At 34.8% G+C, this 16,979-nt stretch overlaps 1 protein-coding gene across 1 annotated transcript; it reads right to left on the bottom strand.

Moving 5' to 3' along the window:
* Nucleotides 1-439: 439 nt before the first annotated feature.
* LOC111886067 (transcription factor RAX2) lies at nucleotides 440-2,327 on the bottom strand. Its single transcript, XM_023882309.3, has 3 exons — nucleotides 1,901-2,327; nucleotides 1,623-1,752; nucleotides 440-1,303 (listed from the first exon to the last, which is right to left on the bottom strand). The coding sequence occupies exons 1-3, from the start codon at nucleotides 2,034-2,036 to the stop codon at nucleotides 493-495; spliced, it is 1,077 nt and encodes a 358-aa protein (XP_023738077.1). The 5' UTR covers nucleotides 2,037-2,327; the 3' UTR covers nucleotides 440-492.
* Between the last annotated feature and the right edge of the window lie 14,652 nt (nucleotides 2,328-16,979).

Raw genomic sequence — 16,979 nt, 5'->3', positions numbered from 1 at the left:
CTAATTTCATTAGAGATACAAAAATTTTAAAATTGCATATATAGAAGATAATAGTTAGGATCCATTTGATGATTAGAAGTTTCATATAGATTTTGCTTTTATGCCAAAAACCGACTTTTTTTAATGCATATGTGTCTTTTACCATATTAACATTTAAAACAAATGTAATACTAGACAATTTGTTAGCTTAAGAAATACAACGTAACGCTGAACAAGATATACTATGCCAAAAGTATAATTTTCAAAATATTCTAAATATAACTAATTTAAATATACTTTTCCTTTAAAAATCACCAGTATTTTGCACTCAACGTAAAGAAATAGGCAAACTCTTAACACGTAGGGTTAAAATAAAAATAACCAATGGAAGATAAAAAAAAAATCTTTTTTTCCTCGTCAAGTAATTTTACATTGCAGATCCACACAAACCCCAAGAAACTGTGCCAAAAAGATCTCCATATCTGATATGCTTTTCTTAATTACAACAGTCATTTAGTTACTCCCATCAATCATCATATAACATCCATCAGTAAGAATACGTGTTGTCTTGTTTTCATCATCATCATTCATCAAGTAGCCGCTGATGTTGACGCTGCTGCTGCTGTTGTTGTTGATACCAGTGAGTTGCTTCGCTTCTTCTAGGTTAATATGCAGCGGATTAACATGATTCTTGAAATACCCTTTTGGTTTCTGATCATCAACGTAGTTATGATCTATCATGAAAGCATGCCTTTGATCTCCAAACCACTGAAGGGAAAACTGGTCTTCTTGCTTGATCCGATGATGATCATACTTGTTGTAGCTTATTTGGCTCATGCAACTACCACCACCGTCGGAGGAAGAACAAGTTGTACTCAGTACTTCACCACCACCACCTCCGAACATCAGCATCCTTTCTTTCACCTCTGGGTAGTAGCACTCCTTATTCAAGCTCTGATCACCTTGAAACCCTGAATAATAATTGTTGTTGGAGATCATACCGGTTAAGGGGTTTGAAGTTGGTGGCACAAAGAGATCAGTAACATTCATATGATCATGGAAGAGGCTGCTACCGGTGGTGGTGAGGAGAGAGTTGCTAACATTCATGAAGTTAGAGTTGTTGTAAAACGATAAAGAAGTGTTCAAGAAATTGTCTTGATGATCAGAAAGCGGTGATGATTGAAGGGGAATAGATTGGTGAAAAGATGGCTTCTTTTGGAAGGAAGGAAGCATAGCCAATAGCTTCTTCCTAAGTTTGGTGTTCCAGTAATTCTTGATATCGTTGTCAGTCCTTCCTGGTAGCTGACCTGCTATTATTGACCATCTGTATATGCAATTTACACATGAACATAAATCAAGATTCTTATGCACATAGTCAAGGAGGTTAAAAGATCCACAAAATGAACCAAGAACAAAACTCTAGATTTGGGATTTGACTTGGCATGCATGCATCCAACCATAATTGCTCCAAATTCAATTTAGGGTTTCACTATATTTGACCTCTTGTGGAAAGAAAAGATGTACAGTCACAGATGGAATATTTGAGCAGCGAGAGTACAGTTGTATATAGATACAAATGAAAGCTAGTGAGCGTAAGAAAAAAAAAATAAGGAAGTAGAAAAATGAAAGATCCAATTACAAACCTGCTACCAATGCTAGCATACAAGCTGTAGATGATCCTATCTTCATCTTCAGAAAACTCACCATGTTTAATATTGGGTCTCAAATAGTTTAACCATCTTAACCTGCAACTCTTCCCACATCTTTTTAAACCTGCTCACTCAACCAAAACAAAAAACCCTTTTCATTTCTTACAAGAAACACACACCAATGGCGAGAGATAGATAGATAATGTGTGTGTGTGTGTGTGTGTGTGTGAGAGAGAGAGAGAGAGAGAGAGAGAGAGAGAGATTAAACATACCGGCCTTGTGAGGAAGAGCGATCCAATTACCACCAGTGCCATGTTTGTTTATAAACTCTTTGAGCTTTGCATCTTCTTCAGGAGACCATGGCCCTTTTTTCACACTTGTTTTGTCACAACAAGGAGCTCTTCCCATCTCTCTCTTGGTTGTGCGTATCTCACTTAGTTGACCTTTTTCCGGTAGAAAAATCTCTCTTTTTTTTCTTTCTCTCTCTCTGTCTGATCTGCTGTAAATAGACAATTTTGTCTCATGGGTTAGCTGGTTGGCTTTTTATGGAGTGAGGGACTTGTTTAGTCTCTCAAGGATGGAAGTCAGCAAGCAAATACAAAACAAAACTTCTTCCGCTTTTAATTCAAAAAGAGAAATAAGAAACCAAAAAATATTCTATATATCGAATCCATTCATCTATATAAAAAAAATAAAAAATAAAAAAGGTAAACATACTATCTAAGCAACACCCGTTAACCCATCCTAATGCCCACTTAGGACGTCTATTGCGTAATGTAAATATATGTGGAACTCTATATTAACTCTCCAAAAGAGTCTTTGTGGAGAGAATTAACACCCCTCTCAGAATCGGAGGCTCGATGAGGATAGACAGGGATGCGATGAGCTATAGAGTGTGGGACGTCAGCTCTGATACCTTATAAATATGAATATGGAGCCCAATATTCACTCTCCAAAAGAAATCTTATGGAGAGAAGAAGACTCCAACATATATAGACATTTATAAGACCGACAGACTGTATCACACCGATGTGGGATACACTAACACGGAACACTAACAATAATTTAGATGTATCCGAGTTTGAATCATGGACTTCGTGAGTGGAATTTTACTCCTCAACTACTACTAGGATCCTATGAGGGGCAATCTATAATTTTCTATGTCTATTTTTCAAGAAGAAATAAAACTATAAATAACTTTGTAAGTAAGGATTTAGTGTAAAATCTTTAAAATGCTTTAAGAGTTTTTCCTTTTTAATGTATAGTAAAAAAATAGAAATAAATCAAATAAATATCTTTAAGTGATAAATAAATAAATAAAATATAAATAAATTATAGCCAAAAATCTCATAAATTGTCTATGTGGTTTTTCGAAATCAAGGATATAGTCCTTAAGTTTAAAAAACATCATATATAGTCCCTAAGTTTAAAAAACATCGTAGATGGTTCATCTAGTTTTCAATTTCTATTGTAATTGATCTCTTACACACATAAAAATGTTTTTATACCTTTTTGATTTCTTTTTATAATTTCTTTAACTAATTTTAACAAAAGAAAAAAAAAAGAGTAAATAAAAAAACCTAACCTTGGGCCTCTCTCTCTCTCTCTCTCTCTCTCTCTCTCTCTCTCTATATATATATATATATATATATATATATATATATATATATATATATATATATCGTAAACACATCCAACCTTTGTCTTTCTTCCTCACCTCCAAAAACATTGAAACTCCATTACTATCGTGGAGCTCCATCACCAAAGCACCTCCAACATGGAACTACACAGTTGGCGATAGCTAACCCCCGAAATAAAAACCCATCTGTGAATCTCATCGGAGAGTTGTCGTTGGATTGTGACCTTGGAGATGAACCCGTTGTAGGAATTGGTAACACCAGTGTGTATTGCAGCTACTAGATACACACATATCATGTATTTCGGCCTTCAAGTCTTCCACACAACCGCATATAATTCAATATCATTGACAGTGGTGGTAGTTTCTATTCTTCTTTGAACTTTTGTTGGTAGGGGATTTTGTGACTCTCGAAGAAGTGTTTGACATATTGCGAATTAGTATATCGTTTTCTTTTGGGGATTAATTGAATGTATGGGAAAGAATAAGAAGTTGAATCAGGAATGGGTCGAGAGATCTTGAATCTACTTCGGTCGTGGTCCTTTGTTATCTTACTGACCGGTTTCATTTTCGTCGTCCTCAATTTTTCTTTGTTCTCTCAACATTTAATGCTCACTGACATTTGTTAGAATAGAATTGGATTTGGATCTATTCATGAATTGAAAATGGATCTTATGTGGGCCCAAATGGGGTTATTTTTTTCTTTTTTGAATAGTTTTAATTAAAATTAATTATAAAAAGAAATTAAAAGGGTATAAATATTTTTTAGGTGGGTGAGGGACCAACCACAATAGAAATTGAAAACCAGATGGACCATCTATGATGTTTTTTAAACTTAAGGACTATGTCCTATATTTCTAAAAACCACAGGAACCATTTATGAGGTTTTGTCTAAATTATAATGTGAATGTTGATTAGTTATAATATAATCGATATCATTATAAGAATAAGTGATGTAGACCTTAAATGAGGAGAAATGTAGAAGAGGGACTAAAATTATCATTTTCCCAAATTTAAGGACAAGAGACGAAACATAATTACCCAATTACTAGAAAGATAGAAATTTTGGGTTTAATTGTGAATTTGAGAAGTTAAAATAACTAGAGGAAACTGTGTCACCTTTGGAAAAATAAGAAACTAAAAGGTCATATATGCCAAGTGACCAAAGATGAGAGCTATTTAGAGGGGTTCTTCGCCATGTAGAAGAGGAAAACGATTTGGAGACAGAAAAGCTTGCTTGGACGACCTCTCATGCTTTAATGGAAATATGGAGGGAAATTGATGAAGAAGAAGCTAAGGCTTGAAGTTAGGAACTCAATATCTAGTAAAGAAGGTATAAACTTTTCCCTGTCTAACTTCATTTTTTATTAGAGTTTTATGTATTCTTCAAATTCGAGTTTTGTAGAGAGATTATTAATCTAAATGGGTTTCTAAACCCCATTCCCCTGTTGGATTCCATCTTTAAACATCATCTTCCTCAAGTTTTGTTTTCCATGGTGGAAATTGGTAAATCATCATTTACCTATCTTTAAATATTTTGCAATTAGATTACGGCATCCCTCTTCCGAATTGTAAAATATTGTGTTGGGTCATAGCCTTAATATTTCATTTGGGTGTTATAGTAAGGACTTGAATCAACCAACTTGAATTTCTCCCTTGTAAATGTCTAGTGCTGACAACTATGGTCTTCCCGAATCTTTTGAATATAAATTTCCTTATAAAGATGATATTCCACAAGCCGATTGAGGTGAAAGATTAATCCCTTCTTCGTGCTGTAGTGGAACTTCTCTTCCTCCACCTCCTCCAATAATTCTGCAGTATCCACAAGTTCAAGGTCACTCAAGCCCTATTGGCTAGCAAACACTAAGATGGAAGGTTTGTGTGTGCACATGTCTTGGAGATGAAGTCACACATTGACAGGCTGGGAATGTTGGGTGTCGTTGTTTCGAGGAAGTTGGCTGTTGACTTGGTTCTTCAATCACTTCCTCATATAGCGGGTTCTTTAAGTACTACTATATGGGAGATCATGACATGACCCTTATAGATCTAACATATGTGCTTGTTGCTGCTGAACCAACAATGATTAGGCGCACTGGTAAAGCAAATTTGATTCGAAGATTTACTTCCAAAACTTCCATGGACATTGACAATGGAAACATTGGAAGTCCAGAAAAGCCTTCTCTTCCCAATGGAAAAGGATCGGCCATGGTCAAACCATTTGACCTAATGGTAAAGAGAAAGGCTAAGTCTGAGATTGTCTCGTGTACCATTCCAAAAGAATTTGTTTGTTTCTATTGCCAAGAGAAGGGGGCATTGGTTGCGAAGCTGCCATATTTACCTGAAAGATCGCAAGGATGGTAAAGTCAAAATGTTTGACTCTACTTCAGGTAAAGTCCACTGTCTAACTCTATTAAGTTCCTATTTGGAGATACTTAATACATGATGTAATGTAACTACATTTTGATGCTTTGTAGAGTCGAAGAAATGAAAGGAAGCTTAAAGGAAGAGTAAGCTCATTCTGATCATGAAGAGATGGATTTCAATCGCATGGTTTGATGAACAGAATTTTGAGTTGCTGCTTAAGAGTTATGATAGATTGCTTAGGATTAGATAACAACATAGTTTTCATATGTATTTGCATTGTAAGGATAAGTTCTCCGTAATTTTTATAAATAAAGAAATTTTTTGAAATTTATCTTATTTTAAGTTTCCTTACAATGACATTTGTGAAAATTGTTGCTTATATGTTTCCATTGATATCAATATTGGAAAATGGATTTTATTTTTTCGTTTGTGGTAGTGTCATACTTTACCAAATAAGGAAAGATTCTCATCACCCAAATTTCAGTTGGATAGAAACTTGGAATCATGCAACTTGTATTGTGTGATGAATAAGAACTTTATCTTTGGGAAATTAAGACTAATTCCTTGTTCACATGTATATGTGAGTCAAGTGAAGGACTAGGGGATCGGGTACACTTGGTTGTGCGCTGATCAGGTCCACCACAAAGAACGAGAAGTTTATTCGTTATGATTTACTAAAGTTTAGTAAATATGGTTATCCTTTCAAGATTAAGTGTAATTCTAAATCATTGAAAAAAGTTTCAATGTATGGCAGAACGAATAAGAAGAATCAAATTAGGCAGAAAGATAAAAGTTTCTCCAATCTGAGAAGACGGGAGAGTACTTGAGTATCGTGTTTTATGATTATCTTAGTGATTATGAAACCATATCACAATTGATTCTCTAAGGACATCTTAGTGCATTTGTATGGCTAAGAAGAGGAATCGTGAATTGTTGAAATGGTTAAATCAAAAAGGTGAATCCTATTTCGTTCCAAAATCGATTCTTAGAGTAACACTCCAAGATCGAGCCTCAAGTGACATAATCTTAAGAAAGGTTTATAACACTTATTAAATGTAGAGTAAAATGTTTTCTACTCTTGTACTTTTGAAATTGGTAAGTTGTGATATTTTGGATAAAACAAAGACCAACTAAGACCAATTGTCATAAGTGTTTGTCTTTATAAGAAACCGCACTAACTCTTGAATATTTGTTTGTCAAGTAATGTTTCTTGACTAAGAGAACCTTATATTTCAAGAGGTCAGTGGAAGTATATTGTAAATTTTGGAAAGTACCATATTGACATACTCTGAGAAGAGGTAACTCTTATTCAGGAGTGATAGTCAAATAGGAATATGGAAATGTTTCCATGAGTAGAAGTTATTATTTAAATCTGTGTAAGATTAGGAAACTTAATGCAAGAAGGATGTTCAAAGGAATGTACTTTGAATGTGAGACTTCATGGAATTGCTCTCCATTGGAATACTTTGTAATGTCTGTTGCCAAGTCTCTGCGACTTTTGTGCATAGTCATTACAAGAGGGTCATTGCATGTAAGTTTAAAATCTAACAGATTAAAGCGAATGGAAAGAATTTGGTATTCTTACATTTACGATAAGGATTTGGAATTGTGAAATGAGTTTCATTGAAATGCTTTCAATTGATCTATTTCACAAAGAAAGGACCATATGAAAACATAGTGTGCATTCTTGGAGCATGACATAACTGTTATTTTAATTCAAGTATTAAGTTGATTAATCAAAACATTAGACAATGAATAATGTGTAATCAATATGATGATTAAATAAAAGGTGTTTTATTTATATTCATAAGTTCTGAGACCATATTGGATTCAATTATTATTGTGTTTCACTTTGCATGTTTTGACTTCTCGAATAACTAGGTTATTCAAACCATCCATAATCGATCATACTTTGGAAGTAGGTATTGAAGTTAGACTGTCATGAATGGGTATGTAGATTGTCTAAAGTGTTTTAGACATAGCACAAGTTTGCTATAGTGTTCATGAGTACTTCTGGAATAAGATTTGAGTATTGGATTAAACCTACGGTCATATGAATCACTTCATGGATTTTATCACGAGTGATTATGAGACGATAATATCTTATATTCTTGAAACCAAGACATGTGAGTTGTAGGCTGCAAGTCGGTTGCACATTGACATAAGTAAACGCACCAGTAACTTGGTGTTATAAAACATATTGTTGTGTGTGATTATATAAGTAAGTACAAACAAGCATTTGAGTTGAAGTTTATCCATTCCTTTTACCTAATGTGGGATAAAAGCAATATCTGTGGGCCCCTCGATGATTTAGTGATGACAACCCTAAGCGCTTGACCAAGCCTGGACTGATTTGATCTGTTCAATTCGTCAGTCGTCATAAATTGGAAATCGGGAAACAACAGATGGACATAGAGAATGATTATAATCTATGTCTCAGTCCATATGATATCTTGTAGAATGGAGGAATATATGATCCCCTATCTAATGGACGCGTCACTGACTAGGTCAGAGTTCGACAACGGCTTTTAAGAGCTATGATTGTTAGTCGGGTTGTGGAGTCATACGTGTAATAATAGTTATTAGACTTATCCAAGTGGGAGACTCTTGGATTAGGTGTCTGAGCCCATAACTATAATTGCTATGTACTTGACCTCAGAGTAGCATGGTCCATTTAGGTTGCCTTCACCAGAGCAATTTGATAGGATGGACTTTTAAGAAGAGGTTACTTATGATTTATTAATATATTATAAGTTCTAATATATTAATATGAAATCATGTTATTTAATTATTATTGATCAAGAATTAATTTGGAATTAATTTATTGATCAAAAGAGACTAATTAGATTAACGTGGACTGATTATCTAAATCAGTGATATATATATAGTTTGGGCTATTGTTCCATGATGGGCTAAGTTTATGTAAGTATCCATGAAGAGTTAGCCCACATGAAACATGGATCATAACCCAAGTGTATGGATTAGGGTTTACCCATGACTCTTGGATTCCTAAACTACATATATGACACCTCTTTGGCCTAAAATTGGTTGAACATGTATTCTTGGAGAAGCATAGCCGAATTTTAGTGCTCCATATTCTTTCTCAAAAGTACTCCATTTTTTCATGGTGTTTGTGAACCATTTGAGGCATCACATTTGAGGTGCTAAGTTCTTAAAGGCCAAAACTACAAGATACAACAAAGATGTAATTCTATAACTCACTTTTATATTGTCGATGTTAATTGTATGCTAGTTGTAGGCTTTATGCTTTGGAAACAATATCGCATGTATAGTTAGAGAAAACATAGATCCAAAGCATTTAGGGTTGTATGTGCACCATAGGATGTTGTAGTATACAAAACCCAACATGGAGTTGGAGTCCAAGATTTGGATCTAAGCTTTTCTATGGTTGGAGCATCATTTGAACATATAAAGCTCAAAGCTTTCTAATCCTTTTTTATTCGAGCATATTATGGTCAATTTTAGGGTTTTTGGTCCCAAAGCTTGAAGCTTTATGAGTTGTTGAACTCCAGAGCCTAGTATCTGTCCTTTTAAGTGTTTCTAGTGGAGAGGATTCATAAAAATGAGGTATTGGATGTTAAAACCACCCCATGCATGAGATATGAGCATTTTGGAAGTAAAGAGTGAGTATATTTGGGTTTGGGACTTTATCAACCATGCAAAGGCTTAAAGTCATGAAATTTATGGAGTATGAGCCTTTAGGGAGTCCAGATCTGAGAGTATAGCTATGGTCTTAACGGGTTAGGACCAAGAGAGTGGGAAAAAGCAAGTTTGGACGTACGCCGAGCGTAAATCCAGTACGCCCCGTGTACTGATCAAGTGTCGCCGATCAGGGTTTGTGTGTACGCTGATCGTACCAAGGGAGGTATGCCCCGCGTAATCTCGTTGTGGGATTTTGGGCTAAATCTCAATTTGGACCTTAAGTGTTGGGCCAACTTGATATAGGTGTGACCCTATAGGATCATATATAGGTGTCCCGACTTGATAAATGTGTGACTCTATAGGATCATCTATTTCACAAATGGTTAGGTGGCCTTTATCCCATAAGCAAATACAAAAACACCTTGACTATTTTTGACAACTCAAATGAATAAGGTGACCCTAAAATCCATATGAATTGCACAAAAATCCCAAGTGAATTTTAAATAGATTGCATACATTTGAAGTTTTGTAAATAAGGGTTTATATATGTTTTACATGTATAGTTTATAAAAACATGGTTTCATTAATATTGCATGCATCCAATAATTCATGTACCCACTTGTAAAATTCATATCACTTGTTATGAGGTTCTTTAGGTTCCAAATAAAACTTCATTTTATTTGCCATTAACCACGATCAATTATAAACTAAAATCTGGAATTTTAAAGTTTTATTGTAGATCGGTTTTAAGAACCGATAATAGTCTTAATAAAACTTTATTTTATACTTAAGACTTGGAGTTTTGGATGAGTTATAAAATCACTATTTTACATCTCATTTTAACAATCAAAAAACTTATGACTTCATGAATTTGTAAAATAAACTCATTTTATTTTATAAACTCAATTTTATGCATCTTATGATAAAAGACATATTTTGATAAACCAAAACTTGGGTGATGATACTTATGTTTTAAATCTCATTTAGCATGCATAAAACATAATATCAACATGTTGTGTTATTTTTAAAAACATCAATATCATATATTAAGTTTCGACGCAAAAAATAATCACTAGTTTATTATTTGCCGTTATAATGCTATAAACTGATTTTAGTTTTTTTTAATAAAATAAAAAAAACCTCCTTATTTATTATAAACACATGGAGTTTATATAAAGTTTAAACATCTTTTAAACCCTCTCAAATATTTTAAAGTTGGATATTTATAAGTTTTACAATAAAACTATTTTCAACAAAAAATTAAGTTTTAACCGGTAACCGGTAAAACGTTTTTATAAATATCCATTTATAAACATCTTATGTTATCTTTTAAATATTTTTTATTCAAACTCCAAGTGATATTATTTTATGAAAAAAAAAATTATTTGACATGTAAAAGCTATTTTTATACATAAAACATAATATACATATAACATAAAATAAACATCACAAGCATGCATTATAATGTGTATAAACCAAGCCGTGTCTAGTAATAATTTTTGTGAGTCATCACAAGAATTATTAAGTCTTTACTAAAGGACTTAAGGGACACTTCAAAAGGTCTTCAAGCTCTCACTGGTTAAGTCAACTCTTGCTTGCAAAAGGACTTCAAATCTTCATGTTGTAAAAGTTGCAACACTTAAACCATTAAGACTATAATTAAGCCCAAAATCGTTAGGATTATGCTCTTAAATGGTTAAGTCATCTTCAAGGAGGTCATTTCATCATCTTGTTACATTTAAAAAGAAATACAGCTAGTCTAACTAATTATTACAACAAATCAACAAATGAAAAAAAAATACCTATTTATCTATTACATTTTACGAATAAATAAATATCAACCAAATACAACACAAATGTCCAAATGGCTTGTTCATACACAACAACATATCAAATATTATAATAAACAACTCTTTGTTTTTTCTAAGACGACTTTTATATAACCAAAATGCATGAAAAATGGTTATATATAAAAGTAAACAATTTTAACGAATAAGTTGCCAAAGAAGAAAAATATGTATTTTTCTTAACCAAAAGAAATTCATGCTTGTTTTCCAAAAACAAAAGATTATCAAACATAAAAAAAAATCTTTCTAACATATAAAAGATGCCTCTGATACCACTTATGGGTTTTGATACAAAATATAAGCTTGTTTTTCACATAAACCGGCAACGGAAAACTTTAAAATAACAAGTTTATTTTTAGCTCATAACAAAACCAAACCATCATGGATCCATTTATAGAGTTTAGAATGAAATAAAAAACAACCATAGGATGTTTTAGGGATAACCTTTAAAGCCTTTGAACCCACTTGGTTTTTGGTTGTTGATGAAGATGTAAAGATTAAAGAACATGATCTTCTTTACAAGTATCCACCATCATGATTAAGGCACTTGGAATGTTAGTTCCTTCTTGTATTCTTGAGTGTCTTAAGCCTTTAACTACTTTACTCATATAAGCACTAAAGGAGACAACTCAAGAAGGCTTCTAAACCACCAAACTAACTTCAAAAGAGAGAGTGTTGTAGAGGCATAAAACTCAATAGTTTTAGAGAGAAAAAAGAGAAGAAAAGAATAGCAAAAACATGCTCAAAACTCATTCAAGGCACTCCCTTAAATACTCCATGAAAAGTAAAGCCTAAGATTAAAATACTCTGAAGTATTTCTAGCCTTTAGAAGCATGAGAGACAAAGCATGGAGGTTAAAAAGAAACCTCCATATTTGTTTATTAATTTCAGCCATACCTTTCAAAAAAGGATGGATTCTTTAAATTTTATAAGTTCTAAGTTTATAAAATATAAACTTTGTCTTTAGGTATAAGATAAACGAATCCAACTAGTCCAAAATGTTATGCATGACTTATTAATTCATACCATATGAAATAATAACTAGTTATACTCTCTTATAATTATTATTTTCTTAAATCAATAATTATTCCCTAATTATAATACAAGAATTGATATTATTTATTAATAATCATATTAATAATAAATATACAAAATGTGCCAACTTGATAAAGATGTGACCCTATAGGATCATATATTATTAGCAATATCACTTCATAATGATTCTTGTGCATATAGATTTAACATAAAGATCTTTAACAATTAAACAGGTCGCGATACAAATCATAGTGCTAACCTACACTATACATACATCCATGAGCTCTGTGACACCTTTGTGATATAAATATGTATCATGTGTGTCTGGTAGTGCGAGCTCATACTACCTTCCACACCTATCCGTACTTGATCCAAGAATTGCTCTGAAATTACCAAGTTCACACACATGACCACTACTAGATGTATTCACTTACATTTACTCTTCCTATATTCTCTTTCTAGGATTCCTCCCACCCTTACTCGTACCACCAAAAGCGTCTACTAATGTTGTTACTCACTTATTGAATGCAATCCGTACATAATCAAGGATAAGAAAGACATTCAAATGGGTGTCTCTACCCTAAGGCTTTTATCAGACAAGGAAAGAAGATAAGGCCTAATCAAGCATTCTATGGCTATTTAATATTAATTATGTACAAATTTTTAAGAATTCACTTAGCCAATAGTTAACATTAGTAAAAACTTGAAATAACACATAGCAAGCAGATTAAAAGGCTACGAGGCATTTAAAATGAAATATAATAGTAAAGAGTGTTTTAACACAACTTGTTTGTTTCAACCCAACAAGTTTATTTCAACCAACGAGTATGTTTCAACCCAACATGTTTGTTTCAAACCAATAGGTCTGTTTCAACCAAAAGAACTATGTAAACATACAAGTAACAAGCAAGAGCCTACTAGTCTATCTACACATACAATCAAGACATGACAACTATACCATAAGTAATATAGTGAGAAAACTCACCTGAATCAAAGATTTGAATTCCTACCACTCAAATTCTTGAAATACCATGTACACAAACCATCTAGAACAAAAAGAGGCTAAACCTCAGTCTACAGCTCAAAACCTCCAATTTAACAAAAGTCAAACTATTCAAAATGTCAACGGTTAAAGCCCACTGGCAACTATTCAAAGTCAACGACTAATGGTCAATGATCCTCGTGTTACGGCCAAATCCTAGAATACGAATCGATCAATAGATCCCAAAGGATTCGCGACTAGCCTTGCGATTCCCTAACAATCGCGTTGCAATTCATGCTGCTTAGCATACTTTAAAATAAGGTCTTAATCCATACAGTCAATGTAACATCCCAAAATCATTGATAAAAATTTTCATTTTAACTTAATCGAAAACTGACAAGTATTCATAACATTCCCTAACAAAGTATGTCAAACGAAAGAAATCATCAGAGTACAAATCCAAGTCATAAAAATAATTCGAAACATGGGTCGATGCGCTGCGATCATATTGGGACTTTGCCTTTTGTACCGGAAGTACCTAGAACCATAAAATTAAGTATAATCACAAATCTTAGTGATCTTCCCCAAAATACCACATACAATGAGCATATACATATAACAACACATAGCTATTTCGGGTCCGTATCAACCCCCTCGTCCGTATCATTCCATATAACAACTTGTAGCTATGTTGGGTCCGTATCAACCCCAAGTCCGTAATGACTCCGACCTCGGTTCGGCTCTCTCTCTCTCTCTCTCTCTCTATATATATATATATATATATATATATATATATGTGTGTGTGTGTGTGTGTGTGTGTATATATATATATATATATATATATATATATATATATATATATATCAATCATATCAAACATAATCACATATATCTAACATATATCAATCAGCGGGCCGACATTGCTGCCTTCGACACACTAGTGTGGTAAGATGACTCACCTCCAAAAGAAGATAATTGAACCACACACTCGAGCCGCTACTGACACGGATCCTCACAGTAATTATATCAAAAAATAAGCCTACTTAAATATTTAAGGTTTTTAACCCATAATAAATGGTCCAATATTCCATTTATCCTAATTAGGGCAAAAAGGTCATTTAGCCCTTCCTATTCGGCCCAACCTAAAAACCCCAACTCATAATGGCCCAAGGCCCAAAAGTTGGAATTGAGTTGTACGCCCCGCGTACTACTTTGTACGCCCCGTGTATAAGCGGCTGATGCAAGAGGGAAGTCGGGGTCGAGGTGCAGTACGCACAGCGTACATCTTCTTACACCAACATATGAACCTTCAATCAAAACCCTCATTAAGGTCATAATGCCTTAAGACCTTACGTCCAAACATCAGACCTTAGCTTAATAAAACATCCAAGGCCATAAAGTTGCAATCTTTATGCCTTTTCATGGCTACAAGGAGTCCAACACCAAAAACCTAACTTATTCAATCATTTGCCACACCATAACTCTTGCATGAGAGCAAACCAAGATCCAAGCTTGCACTTTTATGACTTGAAATACCCTAAAATGTCTGAAAGGGCAGCTTAAAGGATTTGGAGTACTCCATACTCACAAAGACCTAGGTTTTGGGACAAAAGGGGGTAAAATCTAAGCTTAATCAAGATCTAGAGAAACATGCATCAAGGTTGGAGCTTTATACGTCCAACTGGTGAACAATGAAGAGAAAATGTTGGATCCAAGGATTTGAGAGCAAAACCAATTCTTTGATGATCTTCCTTCACAAACAATATTTCACACAATACACTCAAAAGCTAAAAATGCGTAAAATGGGCAAGGGTTTGCAAGGGAATCGATATGAGGGATGGAGGTTGATAAGAGGGAGGGTTTTGGGGCTATAAGGGTGTTTAAATAGTGCACAAACCATAAATATTATGGTTTGGTCCATGCCACATACGCCCTGTGTACCAGTGTACGCTCAACATACTTGCGCGAGACCAAGTATGCCCAACATACTCATGTTGCCCTAAAAATAAAAAAACGCCACTGTTGACCTCCTTGAAAACAATTCATATAGTAATGGGGAAAAGGTAAATACCTAGAAGAACACGATGTTACAAATCTACCCCACTTGAACGAAACTTTATCCTCGAAGTCTGTTGCCGTGAATAAATCAGGGTAATTCTCTCGCATCTCCGCCTCGGGCTCCCAAGACCATTCAGATCCCTTCTAATGCTGCCATTGGACCTTAACCAAGGACAATACCTTGTTGCGCAAGGCCTTCATCTTCCTATGCAAGATTTTCACTGGTCTCTCGATATAATTCAGTCGATCGTCAACCTGAATATCATCCGAAGGGACAATGGTGGAGTCATCAGCCACACACTTTCGAAGCTGAGAAACATGGAAGGTATTGTGGATTTGGTTGAGCTCATCAGGCAACTCCAGCCGATACGCAACCTTGCCCAACTAAGCGATGATCCTGAAGAAGCCGATAAATCAGGGTCCCAGCTTGCCTCGCTTTCGAAACTGTATCACACCTTTCCAAGGTGACACCTTCAGAAGCACCAAGTCTGCCACTTGAAACTCGAGGTTCGATTGTCTCCGGTATGCATAATTCTTCTGTCGGCTTTATACGAATCACAACCTATTGCCCACCTGTTGAATTAGCTCAAAACTCTTGAGTACCACCTCTATACCCCCATGAACCGATGCCCAACCTCGCCCCAGCATACCAGGGTACTGCACCTTCTCCCGTACAACATCTCAAAAGGTGGTTGGTCAATACTCACATGATAACTGTTATTGTAAAAGAACTCGACTAGTGGAAGGTAATTATCCTAACTCCCTCCAAAATCTAAAAAACATGATCCAAGCATATCTTCAAGCGGCTGAATCGTCCACTCACTCTGTCCATCGGTCTGGAGGTGGTATGATGTGCTAAAATGCAACTGAGTGCCCAACTCTTCATGAAACTTCCTCCAAAACATGGAGATGAAATGAAAATCCTGATTTGAAACCACCGAAATTGGCACTCTGTGTCGAACCACCACCTCCCGAATGTAAATGTCAGCTAACTTCTCAGTAGATATACTTTCAACAATCGGTATGAAATGTAAAATATTGGTCAATATATCAACAACGACCCAAATAGCTTCAATTTCATGTGCCGTCTATGGCAACTTTGTTATGAAATCCAGGTAATCTCTTCCCATTTCCACATGGGAATGGGTAACGGCTGCATATTGTCGTGGGATGTTCAGCCTTGACTTTCCTACAAATCAAGCACCGCTCAACAAATCATGCTATTTCCCTCTTCATACAGGTCCACCAATAACTCAATTTCAGGTTTCGTTACATCTTTATGGCCCTTGGATGAATCGAAAACTTTGACTTATGAGCATTTTCAAAAACTGTCTGCCTCACTCCACCAGTAGTTGGAACCCAAACTCGGCCACACTATGTTAACAACCCTCGACCGTCTTTGACAAATAAAGGAATTTGTCTGCTGGTCCGCTCGACCTTCCAATTCTCCCTTTTCAATCCCTCCACCTGAGGCTTCTCGATCATATCCAATAAAGGAAAAGTAATAACCATCCTCAAACAAATATCCCTGATAGGAGCAATCACTGCCTTACGGCTCAAAGCATCGACCACCACATTGGCCTTACTAGGGCGATACAGGATCTCACAATCACAATCATTTACCATATCCAACCATCTCCGTTTCTACATATTCAGATTTGGCTGGTCCATCAAGTACCTCAAACTATTATGGTTAGTGTAAATAGTACACCTAACCCCATAAAGATAATGTCTCCAAATCTTGAGGGCAAACACCACAACCCCCA

Source organism: Lactuca sativa, chromosome 1 (genome assembly GCF_002870075.4).
Source record: "Lactuca sativa cultivar Salinas chromosome 1, Lsat_Salinas_v11, whole genome shotgun sequence".
In the NCBI taxonomy this organism is placed as follows: domain Eukaryota; kingdom Viridiplantae; phylum Streptophyta; class Magnoliopsida; order Asterales; family Asteraceae; genus Lactuca; species Lactuca sativa.
Note: the sequence above shows the minus strand (reverse complement) of the source record. Positions and strands in the feature narration are given on the sequence as shown.